The 21,401-nt window shown below is 41.2% G+C and overlaps 1 protein-coding gene across 3 annotated transcripts in view; it reads left to right on the forward strand.

The window, feature by feature from the left end:
- LOC124612910 overlaps positions 1 to 4,962 on the forward strand; it is a 106,960-nt gene extending 101,998 nt beyond the window's left edge. For all 3 annotated transcript variants that reach the window (XM_047141396.1, XM_047141398.1, XM_047141397.1), the window contains one exon: positions 4,537 to 4,962. In XM_047141396.1, the coding sequence (XP_046997352.1) occupies positions 4,537 to 4,705 (169 nt within the window). In that variant the 3' untranslated portion in view covers positions 4,706 to 4,962. The remainder of the gene's footprint in view (positions 1 to 4,536) is intronic.
- Positions 4,963 to 21,401: the final 16,439 nt, after the last annotated feature.

A 21,401-nucleotide genomic window follows, 5' to 3' on the forward strand; every position in this document is an offset into this window, starting at 1 on the left:
ATTATTACGGGAGTGGACAATGTGTTGTAAGGATAACTCCCACCTTTGTAGTTCAGAGAAGCTGGTTGTGGAGGGAAGTATCCAGATGGCTCGGGTTGTGAAACGACCATTGAAACTGAGCATGTTATGCTGAGCTGCATGTTGTGCTACTGGGTGGTCAACTTTGTTCTTGACAACAGTTTGGCAGTAGCAATTCATTCCAGTGGACAGCTGGTTGGTTGTCATACCATCATAAAAGGCTGTGCAGTATTTGCAGCAGAGTTGGTGTATGACATGGCTGCTTTTTTTTTCACAGGTGGCACAGCCTCTGATGGTTTAGGATAAGCCTTTGACGGGATTGGAGAAGGTGGTGCTGGGTTGGTTGATTGGGCAAGCCTTGCATCTTGGTCCGTCACAGGGATATGATCCCTGTGACAAGGGGCTGGGTGTGGCAGTGGCATAAGGATGGACTAAGATGATGTGTAGTTTGGGAGGATGACAGAACACCACTTTAGGAGGGGTGGGAACGATCTTCAGTAGGATGTCTCCATTTCAGGGCAGGATGAGGGCTAATCAAAGCCCTGACAAAGGATATGGTTCAGTTATTCCCATCCAGGGTGATATTTGGTGACGAAGGGGGTGCTCCTTTGTAGCCATTCATTGGGGTGATCGGGGTGTTGGAAGATATGGGAAGGGCAATTTGTTTGTAGACTTCATCTGGGGCTCTGCCTTTCTATGAAAACTTTTGTGAGGCCTTCTGCATGCTGGGCAAGGGAGTTCTCATCATCGCAGGTACATCATCCACAAGTTGGTAGCCTGTGTAGAAGGGATTTTTTGGTGTTGACAGGATGGCAGCTGTTTGTGGTTAGCAGGTTCAAAATGGTCAAAGGTGTGGACAGACCCATCAGCGAGTTCAAGGTAAACATCCAGGAAAATGGCACATTGAGTAGAGGAGGACCAGACAAAGTGGATGGGAGAAAAGGAGTTGATTTTGTGGGGGAATGTAGATGGGGCACGTAGGCCGTGGGTCCAGATCATGATGATATCACCAGTTAACATGAACCAGACGAAGGGTTAGGAGTTTCGGGAGGCTAGGAAGGTTTCCTCCAAACGGCCCATTAATAAAGTAGTTTCGAGTCAGGATGTAGTTGGTAAAGTAAATGAGGAATGAGGTGGTGGGTTTGAAGTCTGAAGGACATTGGGAGAGGTAGGGTTCAATAGTGACAAGCTGTGTAGGGAGGTGACATTAACAGTGACAAGAAGGGATCTGGGATCTAAAGGTGTGGGGATGACAGAAAGTCGGTGAAAGAAGTGGTTAGTATCTTTGATGTGGGAGGCTAGGTTTTGGGCAGTTGTTTGGAGGTGTTGGTCAACAACAACACATTATTTCCAGTTTCCTAACTTAATCCCTACCCCAGTGGACTCCTTGTCCACTTTTTTTCACCAGGTCAGAAACATATTCCTTTCTGTGGCTGAAACCCAGCCACACTTTCTGTTCCTTAAATACCATAGAATGCCTTGCACAGCCTAACCATAAAATTCCCCTTATGATGATTCCACCCCTCCATTCACAGTGCACTTCACCTCTCCAGATCCTGCCAGTCCCTATCCCTCACGAACCTGGTACTTCAAAAACATCTCTCCATGACACAGACATCCCTGAACTAACTCTGTTAACTCTGCAAGATATTGTTACTGTGAAATCCTCATCACATACACATCATCTCTGAAACAGAACCCTTTCACTCCCATCATTTGGAGGAGCATTCCAGATAGCCCCTCCGTAAACTATCCAACCTCTTAACATCCTACTCCTGCCTTCGGGAACACTATCCATCAGCACTCATTCATCTCACATTGAACCCCCTTGTCAAGCCCTCATAGCACCCAGGCCCTGCCTAGCTGACCAAGTTAACACATCCTCCAAACTTCCCTCCCATTGCCCCACAAAATCCTGAAATCGAGGAAACTCAAAACGTCTTCACTAACCTCTACACTAAATGCCCCAGTTCCACAGAAGTGACAGTCCCATCCAGCGGCCTAAATTTCAGCTCTACACCCAAATTTAACACTGTTGGACTTCTCAAAGACGTGCTCTCTTTCTCTCAATTCCTACAGTGGAAACACTTCTTTGCCACCAATCACTACAACCAAAACCAACCTAATCCCAACACTGAACCTTGCCTCTCCAAGTTCATACCACTACTGTACTGTGACTCCCCTCCCTTTCCCAGATAACCATCCCCTAGTCAGCTTCCAGAAATTCCTTACCCCCGTCTTGGCTTCACCGTCCTTCCCCAGGTCTCTTCCTAAGTGCACTAACCGTTCGGCAGCAGAAGGTGGGGTGACCATGCACAACCTGAAAACTAATCCAGTCCTAATCATCCTGCCTGCAGACAAAGGCTCCACCACTGTTGTGATGAGTCGCACAAGCTGTGCCAGGGTGATCCCATCCTGGCAGTCCAAAAAACCTCCAATTCCTACTGAAATTGATAGGCCTTCCACTCTTGTTGCCCAACATCTCCAACCGATTGCACAAAATCTCTCCTGCCACATCAAACATAGCCTCCCAAAATTCCCAGTCAATAGTTTGGTTCAGGTTAATTGATGATATTGTCATGATCTGAACTCACGGCCAAGGCACCTTATCCACAGTCCTTCACAATTCAACATATTTCCTCCCAACTGCTTTGCCTTGTCCTCCTCTACCCGATTCCTAAATGTTGACCTCCACCTCACTGATGGCTCCAAACAGATTTCCCATGCCATATCCTCACACATGCCTATTCTTCCAGCCACCCCCAACAAAGGAGAGCCTCTTTGTCACCAAATATTACCCTGGTCTGGAATTATTGAATCATATCCTTTGCCAGGGCCTTAGTTGTCCCTCATCCTTTCCTGAAATGGACGTCCTACCCAAAATCCTTCCTGCACCTCCTAAAGTGGTGGTCCATCATACACCCAATCCCCACAGTATCCTAGTCCATTCCTATGCCACTCCCAGCCTCTTGCCACAGGGATATGATCCCTATGGCAGACCAAGGTACAAGACCTGCCCAATCCACCCACACAGTCCACCTTCTACTCAAGTCCTGTCACAGGGTTATCATACCCCTTAGAGGCTGGGCCACCTGTGAAAGCAGCCGTGTCATACATGAACTGTGATGCAAACACTGGAAAGCCTTTCATGATGGTATGACTACCAATCAGCTGTCCACCAGGATGAATGGCCACTGCCAAACTGTTGCCAAGAACAAAGTTGACCAAATGGTGGCACAACATGTAGCTGAGTACAACAAGCAGAATTTCAGTGGCTGCTTCACAGCCCACGCCATCTGGATCATTTACTCCAACACCAGTTTCTCTGAACTATGCAGTTGGGAGGTATCCTTATAACACATCTTCCACTCTCGTAATTGTTCTGGCCTCAATGTCAGGTAACCTGCTTCCATTCTGGAAACATGCCCCAGCCTGTGGCTAAGCCATGTCTCTGCAATATCCTTTCTTCCAGGAGTGCTAGGTTTGCGGAAGAGCTTCTGTGAAGTTTGGAAGGTAGGAGACGAGGTACTGGCAGAAGTAAAACTGTGAGGATGGATCGTGAGTCGTGCTTTGGTAGCTCAGGTGGTAGAGCACTTGCCTGCGAAAGGCAAAGGTCTGAAGTTCGAGTCTCGATCCGGCACACAGTTTTAATCTTCCAGGAAGTTTAGAGATAATGAAGTTCTTGCATCCCATTTGAAGAGTGATTAGACATGCTATCACCATACACAATATGTGTAAGTTTCATTTATTCAGAAAAATCAGTGGAAATCTTCTTAACTTCAAACGGTTTGATTAATGACAATGTCCGTGTCATCAAATTATTATATTGATATCTATTTTGGATTCATAACTTCTGAATAAAGTTTAATTAGCTTGTTTTTTCATAGATTGAAGTAAACAACCATTCTGTTTCTATGTGGTGAAACACCTTCCCACTTATATCAGGTAGGTAGGGTCTATCAGTGATAGCTCTCTCAGTGAATGACAGAAGAAATAAGGGGCAGATGTAAATAGCTATCTTTTTTTCTGTAGAAATTTCAGAGCCCAGCTAAACCTCCCTTTGTCCCAAAATTTTGTGGAAGTATAGGTGCTGTTCCAACAAGGGCAACAGTGCTACTGTTATATGAAGACATACTATCTTGCGATGTATGTTTGTTCCCCAAACTGTGTTGGGTTCTTGTTTTTATATTCTGTTCTGGTTGCAGTTGGAATCGAGCAAAATTATGTATATACATTTGTGCCTATGTAGATATTGTAATATAATTTTAATTAGTGTGTGAACTCCTTATTTTTGTGCGGTTGTGTACTTATTTGTATAAAGTTGGTAGCATATGCTTCAGTAAACCCAAGCCAAACGAAAATAAGTAAATCTTTTGTATAAAGAACTTGCAATTTCAGTATTCACCCCAGAAAGTTATCTCCTTTCAAAAAATCATTATTCAAAAAACTGCTGGAAAATTGTGCAACATTTATATATTGTTTGTTTTTGGGAGACTAATAATATCGTTTCGTTTTCAGGAAGAGCAAAAATTTAAAAAACATCGCAAGCGAAATTAACATGATGAAAACTATTATACAGGCCCTTATATTTTTATCACCAGAGTCGCTAGAAGAGAAAAAAGTTCTTGAAATACTTGAGTTTACAAGAAAACCTCTGAACCTTGTAACATATAGCACACAAATTTAAAATGTGGAAGACTTCATTAACACTATTTAAATCTGTTTTATTTGCTAAGTAGGGAGGCTTGTATCATAAGAGTTTTGCTTCACTGTTCAGATGGATCTAATATGAAAGTCGTATTAGTACCATCGCCTTTACCAGGTGTTAATGTATTATTTGGATCATCTTCCATGTTCTTGTATTACTAGTTTGTGAACTTTGTGTGTAACTGAGAAACAGACATTTGTAAATGCAATTACAGATTAGCAACAATCTTTTTCATATATTACTTATTTTGCTTAATAATTTTGTTGCTCTGGTCTAATATTTTGGACAAGAATTACTAAAAGATAGAAATCAATGAAATGATCTGTTGTACTAGGTAGCAATGAAAGTGAGACTGGAAGGAGGATGTTAGTTCCCCTGCCCCTTGTCTTCCTTTCTTATGTAACAGGCAGTGCGAAGCTTTTCACTGAGGCTGGCAATGTCTGCTCTCCCACTGCTCTCCTGGTAGCATCATAAGAAGCAACTAATACTAGACAGGTATGTTAATTACATGACACTGTAGCACATATGAAAGTGTGATTCATTCACCAATTGAGCTTTGATTTCCATCACATAACTTCTGCTATTCTTGTTCATGAATTAGGATGGCTCAGTCAAAAGACCCAAGAGATCAAACAGAGGGAATAATGTGAGGTGAATTAATTTCTTTATGACTTTAAATACAATCACAGAAGTGAAATCGTGACATAGCAGACCGCAGCAACAAAGGGATTTTACTCCAAACAGTACACAGAATGCATGCAGATGACGGGGGAATGAAAACCTGTGGTCATGAATAAAGTTTCAATTGCCATGGGAAGATAATTATGTAAGAAGAACTGTTGTGGATTTGAATGACTTCCAGGGGGACATTGTTTGTTGCAATACAGTGTAATTTTATTATAATAAGTATCCCACAAGGCAAAAAGTGGCAGGTGCCGTACACAACAGTATCAGTTTCACAGGAGGCTGACAACCATTTGGCAGAATTCTGGAATCTTTCAGATGAAAAAAGAAAAGGCAGATTTTTTTTGTGATATCATTTGTCTACAAGTAAGAAGTAAAATAGATTAGAGAAACACTTGACACACTTTATCGGGAAAAGTCAGTGAGCAAGAACAATGACAACAGCAAAATTTTTAAGGGAGCCATTACTTCTTGCGTCATAGACATTTTCATTCCTGATATTTGAAGGATTCTTGATTAATCTCTTTTGAAACTGAAAAAGTGTTGCTACTTTTTACACCTGACCTTTGAGATTAAATGATAGAAATACATCAGTGCCTCACAACAGCAGACTGCATAAATTGCATAATCCACCAAATATCCTCTAGTACTCTTTAAAATTCTAAGATTATAAGTGAAACATCAAAATTTAAATTCTCAATTGATTCCTCATTTGTTGTGCATGATTTCAAACGTCAAATGCACATCGTATTTTTCTCTGCTTTGTTTTGCTTCTTACTTTCAGACAAATGAAAGCAGAGAAGTTTCATTTCATGATCTGATCTGTTGTTGTTGCGTTTTTTCCAACATAACAAGGAAATCCACAGTTTATAATATAAGTGAAATTCTGGTGACTTTCAGCTCTTGAGGTGGTAGACCTCCAAGCGTGCTGGTGTAATTGTCAAGCAGCAGTCAAGTTGTAGTTCTGAAGTGCTGCTCTGTGTCAAATGATGGAAGTCCTCTTAAACACACATTCTCTGACAACTTCCGATGAGTTGCAGCAACAGGATAGTTGATTTTTGTCAATATCATTCAAAATGGGAAAAAAAGTCTAAAGATCGAAATCTGCTCGGTACCACATGACCAGTAACAAACACGCATCTGCCCAGGTAGATCACACCTGAAGGCAAAGTAAGCCCATTAGACTAGTGAGCAGTTACCACCAAGTTCAGTATCTAAGGCAGCTGAAGTCACTGGATTTTTGTGTAGAATTTGCCACTGTAATCTAGAACTATCAGTTTTGAATAGCATGAAGGCATTTATCATTACTTGAAATATTAAGAAGATCATTGAAATGAAAGAGAATATTCAGTGGTTTCTGACCACCTTGAATTTAATCTGTGTGCATTCAAAGAATCTCAACAATTTCATCCACTATGCCACTGATGAGACTGGTGCTAACTGAAATGCTTAACTTCAACATTACTCAAGTGCTGACTGCAATATTAATTTCATCAGAAAGTCCACCACAATGATTGGCATTTCATTTACAGTGTTTCTTTGGTGCTATCTTTCTTACCCTCTCTGACATTTCGTAATACATATTGATGCCACAAACTTTTGCAGCAAGCTTTGCAAGCATCTGCTGGTCACATGCTGGTCACACTTACTGCACGGTGTATTTGTTGGGTAGATGTAAAAAATAGCGTCACACTATCTGATACCAACTCAACTTAAGAAGAGCCGGAACAATGGAAATGACAAAATTAAAGTTTTTTGGTTTTCTCTTTGTAAAATTATTTGGAGTTTTCTGAATAAAACAAAGTTTCACCCTTCTAAGTGAATTCTAAGTGTGTTTTTTTATCGATGCAAAGTTGACACGCCGTGTAAACAGTTGTAGTAACTTGGTACGTCACCTCTGATGGCGCAGCTTGCTGGCTGCACGCAGGGTATCTTTGCAGAATTAGACAGTGTTCTGTTTTCCAACGTTGTATGGCTTTATCTCTGTGACAAGTGACTGTTCATATCGGTGAACGTAAACGCTATGCCATGTGTGTTGACTTGTGGAGTTCAATTCTGTGTATTAGACGAATTTTGCCCATACCTGTTTTACGTATTTAGTTTGTGGATGTCAATATGCCCCGTTTCAGCAATCAAGTATTCAAGAAAAGGCACAATGAGTGGAAGAAGAAATCTTCTGTTGTTTCAAAGGAAGATTCTGCGCAGACTGCTTCACTGACTATTCCAAATGAATGTGATAGAACTTCTTCCAGCAATAAACTTTGTGACAGCAAAGAAAAATTTGAAAACTATGAAAGTGACAGCAATGATGTTAATGAAATAATTAACATTTCCTTGCTCTCTAATACTTTGAAACATAACGTATTATGCCAAGTTTGCAAAGAAAGAGGACTGGAATTGAAAATCGCTTCACGCATTGGTTTGGCATGTAAAATGTTATTGAAGTGTAAAAAATGCGCTGCAGAAGTTTAGTTTTCAAATTCTAACAGTATTCCTCATAGTGGTAATAGTGGAAAGAAGGTGTATGATATAAATGTTAGGCTAGTGTATGGCTTGCGGTGCATTGGCAAGGGCAGTGCTGCAGGGACAGTGTTATGTGGAATTACTAACTTGCCAAAATCACCAACCAAGTTTTGATTTTATAATGATTTGTGGGATCTTCTGCTGAAGATATTGCTCAAGCAACAATGAAGAAAGCAGTTGAAGAAGCTGTGACAGATAATGGGAATTGCAGAGATTTTAACTGTTGCTTTACATGGATCATGGCAACGTAGAGGTCATAAATCTCTAAATGGAGTTGTGACAGCTACCAGTGGAGACAGTTGTAAAATAATTGATGTTGCTATTCTCTCAAAACATTGTGGATGTAAGAGCAATAAGCAAATTTTCACGACACGAGTGGAGTGATGGAAGTAGAGGGAGTGAAAGCAATTTTTTCCAGATCACAGGAGTGGTATAATGTATGATACACTAACTATCTAGGAGATTGTGATTCTAAAGGATATAAAGCTGTAGAGGAACTCAAACCTTATGGCAACGAAATTCACATTAAAAAACAGGAGTGCATTGGACATGTGCAGAAGTGCATGGGGGCTCGCTTGCGCAAACTAAAGCAGACATTAGGATCACAGAAGCTTAGTAATGGTAAGACCCTCGGAGGAAGAGGAAGATTGCCAGATAAAGCAATTGATGGATTGCAGAGATATTATGGGTAAGGAGTTCGGCAAAATACAAGAAGCACTGAGCCTATGAGGAGAGCAGTATAGGCACAATTTTTTCATACTGCATCAACAAATGAGCACCCACATCATGCACTGTGCCCCACAGGTGATGACTCATGGTGTAAGTACCAATCAGGAATGGAATAGGCACATAAAAACAGTTTGCCAAATGCTGTAATTGATGTAATTAAGCCCATATTCAGACATTTACCACAGCCGAGTTTATTGGAAAAGTGTTTACATGGGAAAACACAAAATCCAAATGAGTGTGTAAATAATTTAATTTGGATTAGGATTCCCAAAAGGTTTCCAACCAGGACACAACACCATTTTCGCAATGCACCTAATTGAAGAAGATGGACTAAGAGGTGCAGGAAGAAGAGAGAAAAGCCTACAACATGCAGCAAAAGGGAAGAAAAGACCAGTGAAAAGGCAACTAACACTGGAAAAAGAAGAGGATGCTGATAATCCATCATATTGGGCAGGAATGTATTAAAAAAACTTTGGAAGCCATTTCCCGGAACTTTAAAATTTTCACCATTGAGGAACATTTTCTCAAAACTGCTAAGAGTATATCAATGAGACTTATACACTATATTGTTTACTTCTTTTCCCTCATTTTTATAACATTGTAAAAGAATATTGTATAATTCAAGAGTTATACAAGAAAAAGTGCAAAATTTTAGAGAAAAAAATAAGCATCTGCTTAAAAAAAATTGTAAAACAAAAACCAAAAATATTTCTTAACATGGCATTATAACTTTGTAGAGAAATATTCACTGAACATGTAGTCCAAATTTCAGAGTAATATGTGTAATGGTTTTAGACAAAATGTTCCTTCTATTTGCTGAAATTAACATGGAGGAGATGGATCGTTCCGGCTCCCCTTAAATATAAATCTACCATAGAGGGCATCCATGTCCTCAGAAGTAAAGTTGCCTCCGTGATGTCAATTGAGCAATATACTAAAGACATTTTCTTACTGTCACATAATCTGATCAAGTTCCACTAAACTGAAGAGGTCCCTCATAAGACTTCAGCTGCTTGAAAACAGGCTGCAACTAAAACAGTTCTCCAGTGAGAACAATGTTGAAATTACCAAATTCACCATTTGTGTGTTGTTTGCCTTATTTGAGTCGCCTGTCGATCACAGCTAACTTAGAAAGCATGTCCAGAAAGTAAGTTTCATGATATTTCCTTTAAAGTAGATGTATTTATCCGGGAAAACTGCAGATGTGCAACAGATCTACGACGTGACAGTCAAATGCCGGCCGGACAGGTCCTGCCTTGTGCCAGTATCGCAGCAGCAGTGCCCTGAAATGGTCTGTCTTATTTGTTCTCCCACCTCCTGCTTATTTGTTCTCCCACCTCCTGCTTATTTGTTCTCCCACCTCCTGCTTATTTGTTCTCCCACCTCCTGCTTATTTGTTCTCCCACCTCCTGCTTATTTGTTTTCCCACCGCCTGCATGGTTTGGGCAGTGATAAGGTTCCTTAATGCACAAAACATTAGCACCCATTAAAATTCGTCGTCAGCTCTGTCAGGTCTACGGGCAGAACAGATGGAACGTCACTGGTATAAGCTTTCTTCCAAAGGTTGCCAAAGTGTCCATGACGAAGAGCGGAGTGGGTGACCGTCCTTATGAGAGATCACATGGTTGAGCTGGTGCGGCAATGCATCCTGGACTACTGTCGCTTCATGATTGTGGAGCTCAGCAGCCATTTTCCACCGATATTGTGATCGTCGTTGCATGAAATTGTCACCAAGCACCTGCTTTTCAAGAAATTGTGTGCTGGTGAGTGCCGAAAAGCCTGACACCCGAGCACAAAATGAAACTGTTTGGAGCAGCACTAACATTTCTTCAGGGGCCTCGCGATGTCAGCAACAAGTTCCTCCATGGGATCATCACGGGCGATGAGACATGGATATCTCACTTGACCCCGGAAACCAAGCAGCAGTCAATGCATTGGCATCACAGTGGATCTCCGGTCAAGGTGAAATTCGATCTGCCTGTGCTCATTGACTTCCTGACCAGTGCCTAAAACAGTGAATTACTGTGAAATGATGTGGAAACTCCGTCACATTCAGAACAATAGGCATCGACCTGCAGGTGTTGTGTTGCTCCGTGACAATGCTCTTCCCCTTCTGGCTCAGCGCACAGCAACTGTTTTGCAGAGGTTCTGCTGGGAGCTGTTTGATCATCCGGAATACAATCCTGGTTTCACTCCCAGTGATTTCCATCGTTGCTTGCACCTCAAGAAATTCCTGTGCTTCAGCTAAAGTTTTGACGACGATGAAGAGCTGAAGATGACTGTCACACACTGGTTCCATTTGCAGGCGGCAGACTTATACAACACAGGGATACAAAAATTGATCCCATATGATAGGGGTCTCAATTCTTTTGGTGACTTTGTCGAAAAATAGCTCATACATCTATGATCCAATGAATATCACCAAATTTAGCAACTGCTTTCTCAGCCAATGATACATAAGTGATTTGATGCTTCTGGTCATTTTGAAGACTAGAAGCTTGATAGAAAGTCATTCTACTTACATTCTTAGCTGCAACATCATTTGCAGTAGCAACAAAAACATTAGCCTTTTTGTAAGCAATTTGTGAAATTATCACACTGAGCATGAAGCTTTTGCCAGTTCCAGTGCCTCCAGAAATGAATAAAAGTAGAGATTGAATGTCTACACAATTAATGGCTGCATTGTTCAGACATTTGACAAGATCATAGACTTTTCTTTGCTTTATTGTGAGTGCATTGTGCCTAACTTGGGTTCTTCTGCTGACAATATGCATTGAGATATTTCAATCAAAATCCACATCAAAGTTAGGCTCTGCAGGGGTCATAATTTCACCCGTGACAGACTTGAAGTCATAATCTATGTCTGGAAATGCAGTAAGAGCTTCAAGAGCAGTCAGTAGTTCACAATGCTTGTTCTCAAGAACTTCTGTGCCTCCATCCAATATTGACTGCAAAGAGTCTATTAGAATTGAGTGCTTCCTAACTGCTCCTAAAAAGTTTGCCATTATCACTACATAAATGGTCTTCTTAATTTCAAAAAGGACAGTACAAAAGTAGCAGTTTGCAGGCATGGTTCTCAATACTTGAAAACGCTTGTATGTGATATTTTAAACAGTCCTGACATCTTCCTTTTTCCGCATCCCACTTTTGCCATCTAAAAGTGTAATTTTGGTACCTTCAATATCATCCCTGACATCAATTTCTTTATTGTACTCTGTTTCATGGGATATACTGATTGGTTCATAAGTTACTGCGAACTCAGCGAGACATATGTTCTCAGAGTTTATGCTCTCTTTTTGTATGTTTCGAAAATAGTTGATCCCAGAAGAATTATCCAAAATGAAGCAGAGTGGGACTTCCTCCTTTGTGAACAGTGTTCATAAATACATTATGTGATCAAAAGTATCCGGACACCTGGCTAAAAATGACTTAAAAGTTCGTGGTGCTCTCAATCGATAATGCTGGGATTCAGTAGGGTGTTGGCCCACCGCCTTGATGACAGCTTCCACTCTCAGAGGCGTATGTTCAGTCAGGTGCTGGAAGGTTTTTTGGGGAATGGCAGCCCGGCCTGTGCTGCGATAGTGCCATGTAAAACCACAATGGGTACTAGTCCCCTCCATGAAAAGCACGACCACACTGTAATACCACAGCGTCCAAATTTTACTGTTCTCACTACACATGCAGGCAGGTGACATTCATCGGGCATTCACCATACCCACACCCTGCCATCGGATCACCACATTGTGTACTGTCATTCATCACTCCACACAGTGTTTTTCCACTGTTAAATCGTCCAATGTTTATGCTCCTTACACAAGTGAGGTGTCGTTTGGCATTTACCAGTGTGAGGTGTGGCTTATGAGCAGCTGCTCAACCATGAAAGTTTCCTCACACCCCACCTGACTGTTATGCTACTTGTAGTGGATCCTGATGCAGTTTGGAATTCCTGTGTGATTGTCTGGATAGATGTCTGCGTATTACACATTACGACCCTCTTAAACTGTCGGTGGTCTCTGTCAGTCAACAGACGAGGTCAGCCTGTACGCTTTTGTGTTGTACGTGTACCTTCAAATTTCAACTTCTCTATCACATCATAAACAGTTGACGTAGGGATGTTAAGGAGTGTGGAAATATTGTGTACAGACGCATGACACAAGTGACACCCAATCACCTGACCACGTTCAAAGTCTGTGAGTTCTGCAGAGCACCCCATTCTGCTCTCTCGCGATGTCTAATGAGTACTGAGTTCGCTGATATGGAGTACCTGAAAGTAGGTGGCAGCACAATGCACCTAATATGAAAAACGTGTTTTGGGTGCTTTCTGGATACTTCTGATCACATAGTCTATGCACTGTCAACTTGACAGATGCTGTGATAAGTGAAAATATGACCTTACCCTGTTGTCTCAGCCTTTTGATATATTAAGGGGCATGTCAGTAAAATGTCTCCCATGTACTGGAGCAATGAGAAATCCGACAATACCGGCCTGTAGCATGGTACATCCCCTTCAAACCCCCATCAACATGAGCCTGCTGGAACACTCATCTTGGATGGACAGCTGTTCACAATGGGGCTCCCCCCTTGCTTCTCCCACCTGATGCGAGTTGCTTGCAGTGACCGTTTTCTGAGTGCCAAGGACACTACCCCTATTGACGTTCATCATCAGTTACGCGAAATCTGTGCGCCACAATGTGTAGATGTCAGAAATGTGTCGAAGTTGGTTGGAGTGTTAAAGGACGGATGTACATACATCCGTGATTAACAGCATTCTGATCAGCCTTTGGTATTGGGTGAAACAATTGCAAAAGTGGAGAAAGAAATGCTTAAAGATTGGTGTGTGATGGTTCACAAGCTGTGCGAATGGGACCTTGAAGCCAGTAAAATTGGTAAGATTCCGACCAAACTTTTGCATTATTGTGAGGTGGGGGCCTGCCCCTCCCCCCTCCCCCTAAAAAAAAAAATAAAAAAAAAATTGCTCACCAAAGACCATAATGGCAAAGCGATGAAGTGGCATGCAGATTCCAGGAGCGCTATGCAGAACAAGACGAATTTTTTGATTCAGCTGTCACTGGCATCGGAACCTGGATACACTACATAAAACCTGAAACTAAGCGAAAATCTCATTAGTGGTTGCATTAGAATTCTCCAAAGCCACAGAAGTTCAAACATCCATTGTCTATGGAAAAGTGCTGACCTGTGTGTTCCAGGACAGAAAAGATGTATTGTTATGCGAGTTTATGTTTGTTGGCACAAAAATACACACTGCTTGCTACTATTAGTCTAAAAACAACTCTGCTGTGTGATTCAAAATTGAAGGTGGGGAATGCAGAAAAAGGAGTGTTTAAGTCACATCATTGCTCATCCCTATACTGCCCATGCATCAGCCAATCTCCAGCCTAATTTGGATGGGACATTCTCATTCATCCCCCCTGCAGCCCTGGCTTAGTGCCTAGTGATTTTCATCTGTTCCCCGAGTTGAAGTCACACCTGGGTTGAACGCATTTGCAGACTGACAATGAGTCGAAAAATGAGGTCGAGTGGTACCTGCCCAATGTTGCAGAGGAGATCTGTGGGAAGGGCATACGAAAAATGCCACAGAGCACGCGAATGTGCATTGATCACAACAGTGATTATGTTGATAAATAGCTGAAAATCCAGCCTTTCCGTCAATGTAACATTCATTGCGAATAAATGTATTTTATAAATGAAGAAAAGAGACTGTATTTTACACATACTCCTCGTATTACAAAAAAAGGTTATCGTGTGTCATAAATGTTTGCTTATATGTTATTGTTCAATGTACTAACTGTCAAAAGTGATGGCAGCACTGTACATTTGTTTGCTTTGAAGATTCTAAAAACAATTCATGCGGATCTTATGGGCAGTTGCAGTTGAGCTTTCTGTACTCACAGTGTTACAGAAGGTGGTGATATATATATATATATATATATATATATATATCAGGTTCCAAATATCATTGCTTTTCTCATATGGGGAGATCATGTGAAATAACTGTATAGTGTGCGGGTGTATGTGAATTGTTAGTGATTCTGTGTGGTACCTTCTAAGGTAATAAAGTGGCTGTTGTGTTTGTGTTGGGGGATTGGTTTGGTGATTTGCATTGAGCAAGATATTTATTCGCTTGCAGGATATCTTGTTTAGTGTTGTAATGGAGCCATTCTCCTGTTGTGAAAATGTACGAAGTAAAGTGATGATTGAGGAAGAATTTGTCCTAGAAATTTTAAAACATACCTTTGCTTTGGTTATACAGTGTGTGTTGCCCAAAAATGTTCTAAGAACTTCCTCTGAATTATTTAGTGAGTGTACCCTAAAGGAACCATTAATGTGAGCTTTCTGTAGAATTATCATTCAATACATCTCCAGAATTATTGTGGTGAGTGACCATTCATTAAGGAAATGGTGGTGGGATGCATTTGCCAACACCTGAAATGGTAGAATTTTGATTTGATTGTGTAACCAGGACCTAAAGTGGCATTAGTGTTGGTTTCTTGTTCGTGTTGTTGTTGTTGTTGTTGTTGCTCACTAATGTTGATTTGGGGAATTAGCTTTGCAGGCATTCATTCACAACTGACAATAAACTGCTGCAAACATAACACAAATCAGATAAATATTTGAATAGTGAAAAATTAAAAATCGGCCCCTGATTTCTCATTTGAAGTAAATAGAATTTTCGCTTACTTAATCTTGAGTCCTAAGGAACAAAAGAAAGAAAAAGGAAGTGATATTTTGTAAGTACGTAAAAGAGAGTATAGAGTGTAACACGAAAAGATATGACATACAGGTTTTTTTTCCTGTGGTTAGACACCAATCGGTTATTGTTGCATAACAGTAATAATAAGAATGATGATAATGTCTTTGTTCACTCAGTATCCACTTCTTTTAATGTAGCTTCACTTTCCCTGTCCTTTATAGTTTACGATCAAACTGTATATCTTTGTGTGTCCATTACATAAAAATTCAATTTTGTCTTTTTGTAGGTTTTAATATTTGGTTCATATGTATAGCAAGGTTTTGATTGACACTGGTTTTGGGATTTTATTCTTGATAACAAATGCTAAAAATTTGTGCCTCACCTCACTATATTTCCTGCATTGAAATGATATATGGTTTCATAACTTCATGAGTTACCACAATCACAAGCTGGTGTTCAGGTTTATATGTGGTTGGCATAAATGCTCTGGAATTTGTGTAGTATTTGCACAGTCACCTCCTTTGTGTCATGAGCCCTGTGTCCATTTTTCCCGCCAGGATTCAAATGTTCATTACCGAATAAGTTATATGCAGGGAAGCTTTATGTCTGCTGGTTCCCTGTTGCGCTTAGGCTGTGTTGCCAGTTGATATGCTTTTTCATTGCCCGGGATTCCACAGTGGGCTTCCCCCCCCCCCCCCCCCCCCCCCCCCCCCCCCCCCCCATAAAGGCAATTTGTTTTTTCATTCCGAGGCATTCATAATACCAATAATGAACTTGGAGTAGGTATTTACTTGTGGTGTTAGAGACCTTTATACTTGATATTGCCTGAAGTTCACTTTTCAACTCTGATAGCATTGCATAGGATGTGTGGTTCTGGTTCACACATCATTGTACTGCATTTAGTGCTGCAATTGTTTAGACTGATAGCTGGATGAAGTCACTGATAATTTATATGTTTGGGCTATATGCAGTTGTGGACTAAATATAGCACCTCCTTATGTTCTAAGTCTATCTATGCAGTTAAGATTATTTGCTTATTATTTGATCTAAAGAAATAAAAAAGAAGGAAATGAGTAATTTAGGTAAGTGATAGGTAGGAAAGAAATGTTTGACAGTCAGAATCAAACAATGGAAGATGGAGGGTGGAATGTAACAGTATTATGAAAAGGGTAGTTACTCACCATATAGCAGAGATGCTGAGTCACAGATAGGCACAACAAAAAAGACTCGGAAAATAAGCTAATGGCCAACAAGGCCTACACACACACACACACACACACACACACACACACACACACACACACACACACACACACACACACGTGCACGCAGTCTCCGATAGCTGAAGCCAGGCTACCAAGTACTTCTGCAACTACATAAATTTAATGACAGATAAGAATAATGTCCAAAAACCTAAATTCTGAAAGAAGATTGGTAATTTTTGTATGCAGATTTGGTGGATTTTATAGCTTTTGTCATCAACAATGTAGGTCAACAACTAAGATTACACTGTATTGACCATATTGGCATTTCCTTCATTCTGCTTTCTTAAAGTTTATCATTCTAGTTCTAGTGTTGTAATGGAGCCATTCTCCTATTGTGTAAATGTACGGAGTAAAGTGATGATTGAGGAACAATTCGTCCTAGAAGTCTCTTTGGCAGTGAAGATGGGTTATATTTTGACAATTCAGATGGAGGTTCTCTTAAGATTGTAAAGGAGCTGGAATCTGCTGACAGTGACAGCTTGCTGAGACTACTGTAGTGACTGCACATAATTATTCAAATAATTGTTTGGAGGATAACGATAATGATATTTTTGCTGATATACTGGTACAATAAGCTTCTGAGAAACACCCAACGATACAGAAAAATCAAATTATTGCGAAAAACAAAGTGCTTCATTCGTAAGTGGCCTCAAAGGAAATACCACACTGCCCCTACCAAAAGGTGCAGAAAAATCACATGATTGGGAAAGAACAAAGTTACTTCAATTGTAAATGATATTTTTAGATACAAGGGAAATATCACACTACCCCAAACAATGCTAGAGTTGTCTTTGCCATATCAGTGTTTATAAATTTCTATTGGTGAATTAATGGCAAGAATTGTAGATGAAACTAATCTTCACAGCACACAGGAAAACAAAACATTTAATTGGAATGTTCACAACATTCATAGATTTCTAGGTATATGTGTTTTTAAACAATGGAAAATCCAGGATGGAATGTAACAATACCAGAGAAGGAAAGTTGCTACTCACCATATAGCGGAGATGCTGAGTCACGATAGGCACAACAAAAAGATTCACAACAATTATAGCTTTCGGCCAGTAAGGCAGCAGGATCTCCAGTCACTACTCAAATCCTTAGACCCATCCCAGAACCTCTCCCCAGAGTCCATCTCTTTACTTACCCCTACCACTCCCCGCACTCCGACCTTCTACATACTTCCTGAAGTCCATAAACCCAACCACCGAGGACGCCCCATTGTGGCCGGTTACTGTGCCCCCACCGAGAGAATCTCTGCTCTCATAGACAAACACCTTCAACCTATTACTCGGAAACTATCCTCCTATATAAAAGATACCAACCATTTCCTCAACTGACTTGCCACGGTTCCTGTCTCTTTACTACACAGTAGCCCTGCTCGTCACTATTGATGCCACCTCCCTGTACACTAACATTCCTAATACCCATGGCCTTACTGCTATCGAACACTACCTTTCCAGACACCAACCACCTCCTTCCTAGTCTCCATGACCAATTATATCCTCACCCACAATTACTTCTCCTTCAAAGGCATTACCTACAAACAAATTCGCAGTACGGCTATGGGCACCCACATGGCACCATCCTATGCTAACCTATTCATGGGCCATCTAGAGGAATCCTTCCGAAAAACCCAGAATCCTAAACCCCTCACTTGGTTCAGATTCATTAATGATGTCTTTGCTATCTGGATTGAAGGTGAGGACACCTTATTCACATTCCTCCAGAATCTCAACAACTTCTCCCCCATTTGCTTCACCTGGTCCTACTCAACCCAACGAGCCACATTCTTAGACGTTGACCTTCACCTCAGAGATGGCTACATCAGTACCTCCATCCATATCAAACCTACTAACCACCAGCAATACCTCCACTTCAACAGCTGCCACCCATTCCATACCAAGAAGTCCGTTCCATACAGCCTAGCCACCCGTGGTTGTCGCATCTGCAGTGATGAGCAGTCCCTCTCAAATTTACCGAGGGTCTCACTGAAACCTTCACTGTCAGTAATTATCCTCCCATACTTGTACAAAAACAAATCTCCCGTGCCTTGTCTTTCCAGTCTCCCACCACCTCCCACAGAGAAGCATTTCCCTTGTAACTCATTACCATCCAGGACTGGAACAACTGAATTACATTCTCCACCAGGGTTTCGATTACCTGTCGTTGTGCCCTGAAATGAGAAATGTCCTTCCCACTATCCTTCCCACCCCCTCGTATCGTGGTATTCCACAGTCCATCAAATCTACACAATATACTCGTCCATCCTTACAAAACCCCTGCTCCCAACCCCTTACCTCATGGCTCTTACCCCTATAATAGACCTAGATGCAAGACCTGTCCCATACATTCTCCTACCACCACTTACTCCAGTTCGGTCACTAACATCACCTATCCCATCAAAGGCAGGGCTACCTGTGAAACCAGTCATATGATTTACAAGCTAAGCTGCAACCACTGTGCTGCATTCTATGTAGGCATGACAACCAACAAGCTGTCTGTCCGCATGAACGGCCACCGACAAACTGTGGCCAAAAAAAACAAGTGGATCACCCTGTTGCTAAGCACGCTGCCAAACATGATATCCCCCATCTCAATAACTGCTTCACAGCCTGTGCCATATGGATCCTTCCCACCAAAGCTTTTCTGAATTGCGCAGGTGGGAACATCCTACGTTCCCATAACCCTCCTGGCCTCAACCTTCGTTAGTCTCTGTCCTCACCCATCCAGCCCTCTCCCTGTTCCCATTCCAGCACTACGCAGTCGTCATTTCGCTGCCACGCCCAGTCTTTTAATTTCTTTTTATTTCCGCTACTTACCCCCTCCCCACTTTCTCTCCTGCCCTCCATCTAAACTGCAACACTTGACAGTCCGCCACTCCCACTATACTATCCCTCCCCCTCCCCGCCCCAGCCTCATCCTTACCCCCACCAAGTTGCCACTCCCATCATGCACTGGTGCTGCTGCTCACAGTGTGGTTTCAGCTCTTAGACTGCAGACGTGTGTGCAAGCTGCGGTTTTGTGTGTGTGTGTGTGTGTGTGTGTGTGTGTGTGTGTGTGTGTGTGTGTGTGTGTGTCTACTGCTGAAATAGGCCTTAATGGCCGAAAGCTATAATTGTGTGAACTTTTTGTTGCACCTATCGCGTCGCAGCATCTCCGCTATATGGTGAGTACCAACTGTCCTTCTCTGATGTGTGTGTTATTAGCTCTTTGTCTCTACCTACCACCGTTTGTAATCTCTGGGATGATGTTATTGATGTTGAGCTAGTACGATGACGTCTCAAAGATACTTGAGGGTCTGACAGTCACATTGCATTTTATAGACAATATGAAATGACCAGACCCTGAGAGTCAAGATCATGAAAAATTGTACAAAATTAGGCCTATAATTGATCATGTGAATAAAATTTGTCTTTCAGTTACAATGAGTGAGCATGTGTCAATTGATGAACAAACGTGATCCATCAATGCAAGAACAATGTTTTAAACCTCAGTCTGCTCCTCTTCCCCCCCCCCCCCCTCGAAATTCTTCAAGGATGTCAGGGAAAATGTTTGAAAAAATATTACGTTCTTAATTCAACAAAAAAATTTTATACTTTATATGCCGTATATGAAAGAAAAACCACATAAGTAGTAGTATGAACTTCTTGTTTTGTGTGGAAAAATTAGGTTTGCTCACAACACGGAAACCTACAGTGGGCAAGAAAATAAGCCCAGTGTCATGTTAGAGAATGAACCAGATATTGGAGTATCTGCAAACATTCTGATTCACCCCACAAAAACTGATTTCTTGCATTCCACAGTATTTAAAGACATGTGCCGTCCATCTATTTTTGATTGTAGTGTTAATTATATCGTAACTTTCTCATAGAATATTCACACAAGCAAAGTTGACACTCGGTGCGGTGGCTCATGGGAGCGGCTGTAAATAGGAAACGCCTTTACAGACACTACCATCAGCCACCGCACCGAATGTCAACTTTGTTTGCATGTATTGAGTATTTATACTTGACAAATGTTTATCAGTGACGTAAATGTTACACAGTTTTGCATAAATATAAAGTATAAAATTTTTTTTGTTGAATTAAGAATGTAATATTTTACAAACATTTTTCCTGACATCCTTGAAGAATTTCAAATACCAAAAAAAATTGGTGTTCCAAAAAAAAAAGTGCTGACTGAGATTTAGAACATTGTTCTTCAGATCTACATTTTTATGTTGTGTAATAGCTTAATATTGGCGCTGTCACAGGCAGCATCCATACTGAACGTGCTGTGGTGCACAGCATAGCATCACACCACACACAAACGCATGGAGCAGAGCAGTGCACAACGGAGCAGAGGGTTCGTTGGTGTGCAGTAATGTTCCACTGTGCATACATCAGTACAAATTTAAAAAAAGAAATGTTGTCCAAACAGAGCCGTGCATGTATTAACCATTTCCTTCACTGTATGGATGTTGTGTGGAACTTAGTCATTCTGTTCAGAGCACTGCGGTTTGTTGTCCACACCTGACATGCCACATTGTGGTGAACCCTTTTTGTTGGTTTTGCATAGCTCAGCACAGCTGTTCTGGAAGTGTCCTAATACCAAAGGAATCCATTGCTCAAAATCCCTACTGTACAATCTTCTTGTCAATTTTACAATGCTACACAGTGGATCAAGTTGCAGCCATCACATTCGTAGCGGATAATGTGGTTACTATTTTCTCTGCAGTGACATTGATTAATTAAATCTGTGTTACAATGTGTTCTAAGAA

The sequence above is a fragment of the Schistocerca americana genome, chromosome 4, assembly GCF_021461395.2.
Source record: "Schistocerca americana isolate TAMUIC-IGC-003095 chromosome 4, iqSchAmer2.1, whole genome shotgun sequence".
Classification (NCBI taxonomy): domain Eukaryota; kingdom Metazoa; phylum Arthropoda; class Insecta; order Orthoptera; family Acrididae; genus Schistocerca; species Schistocerca americana.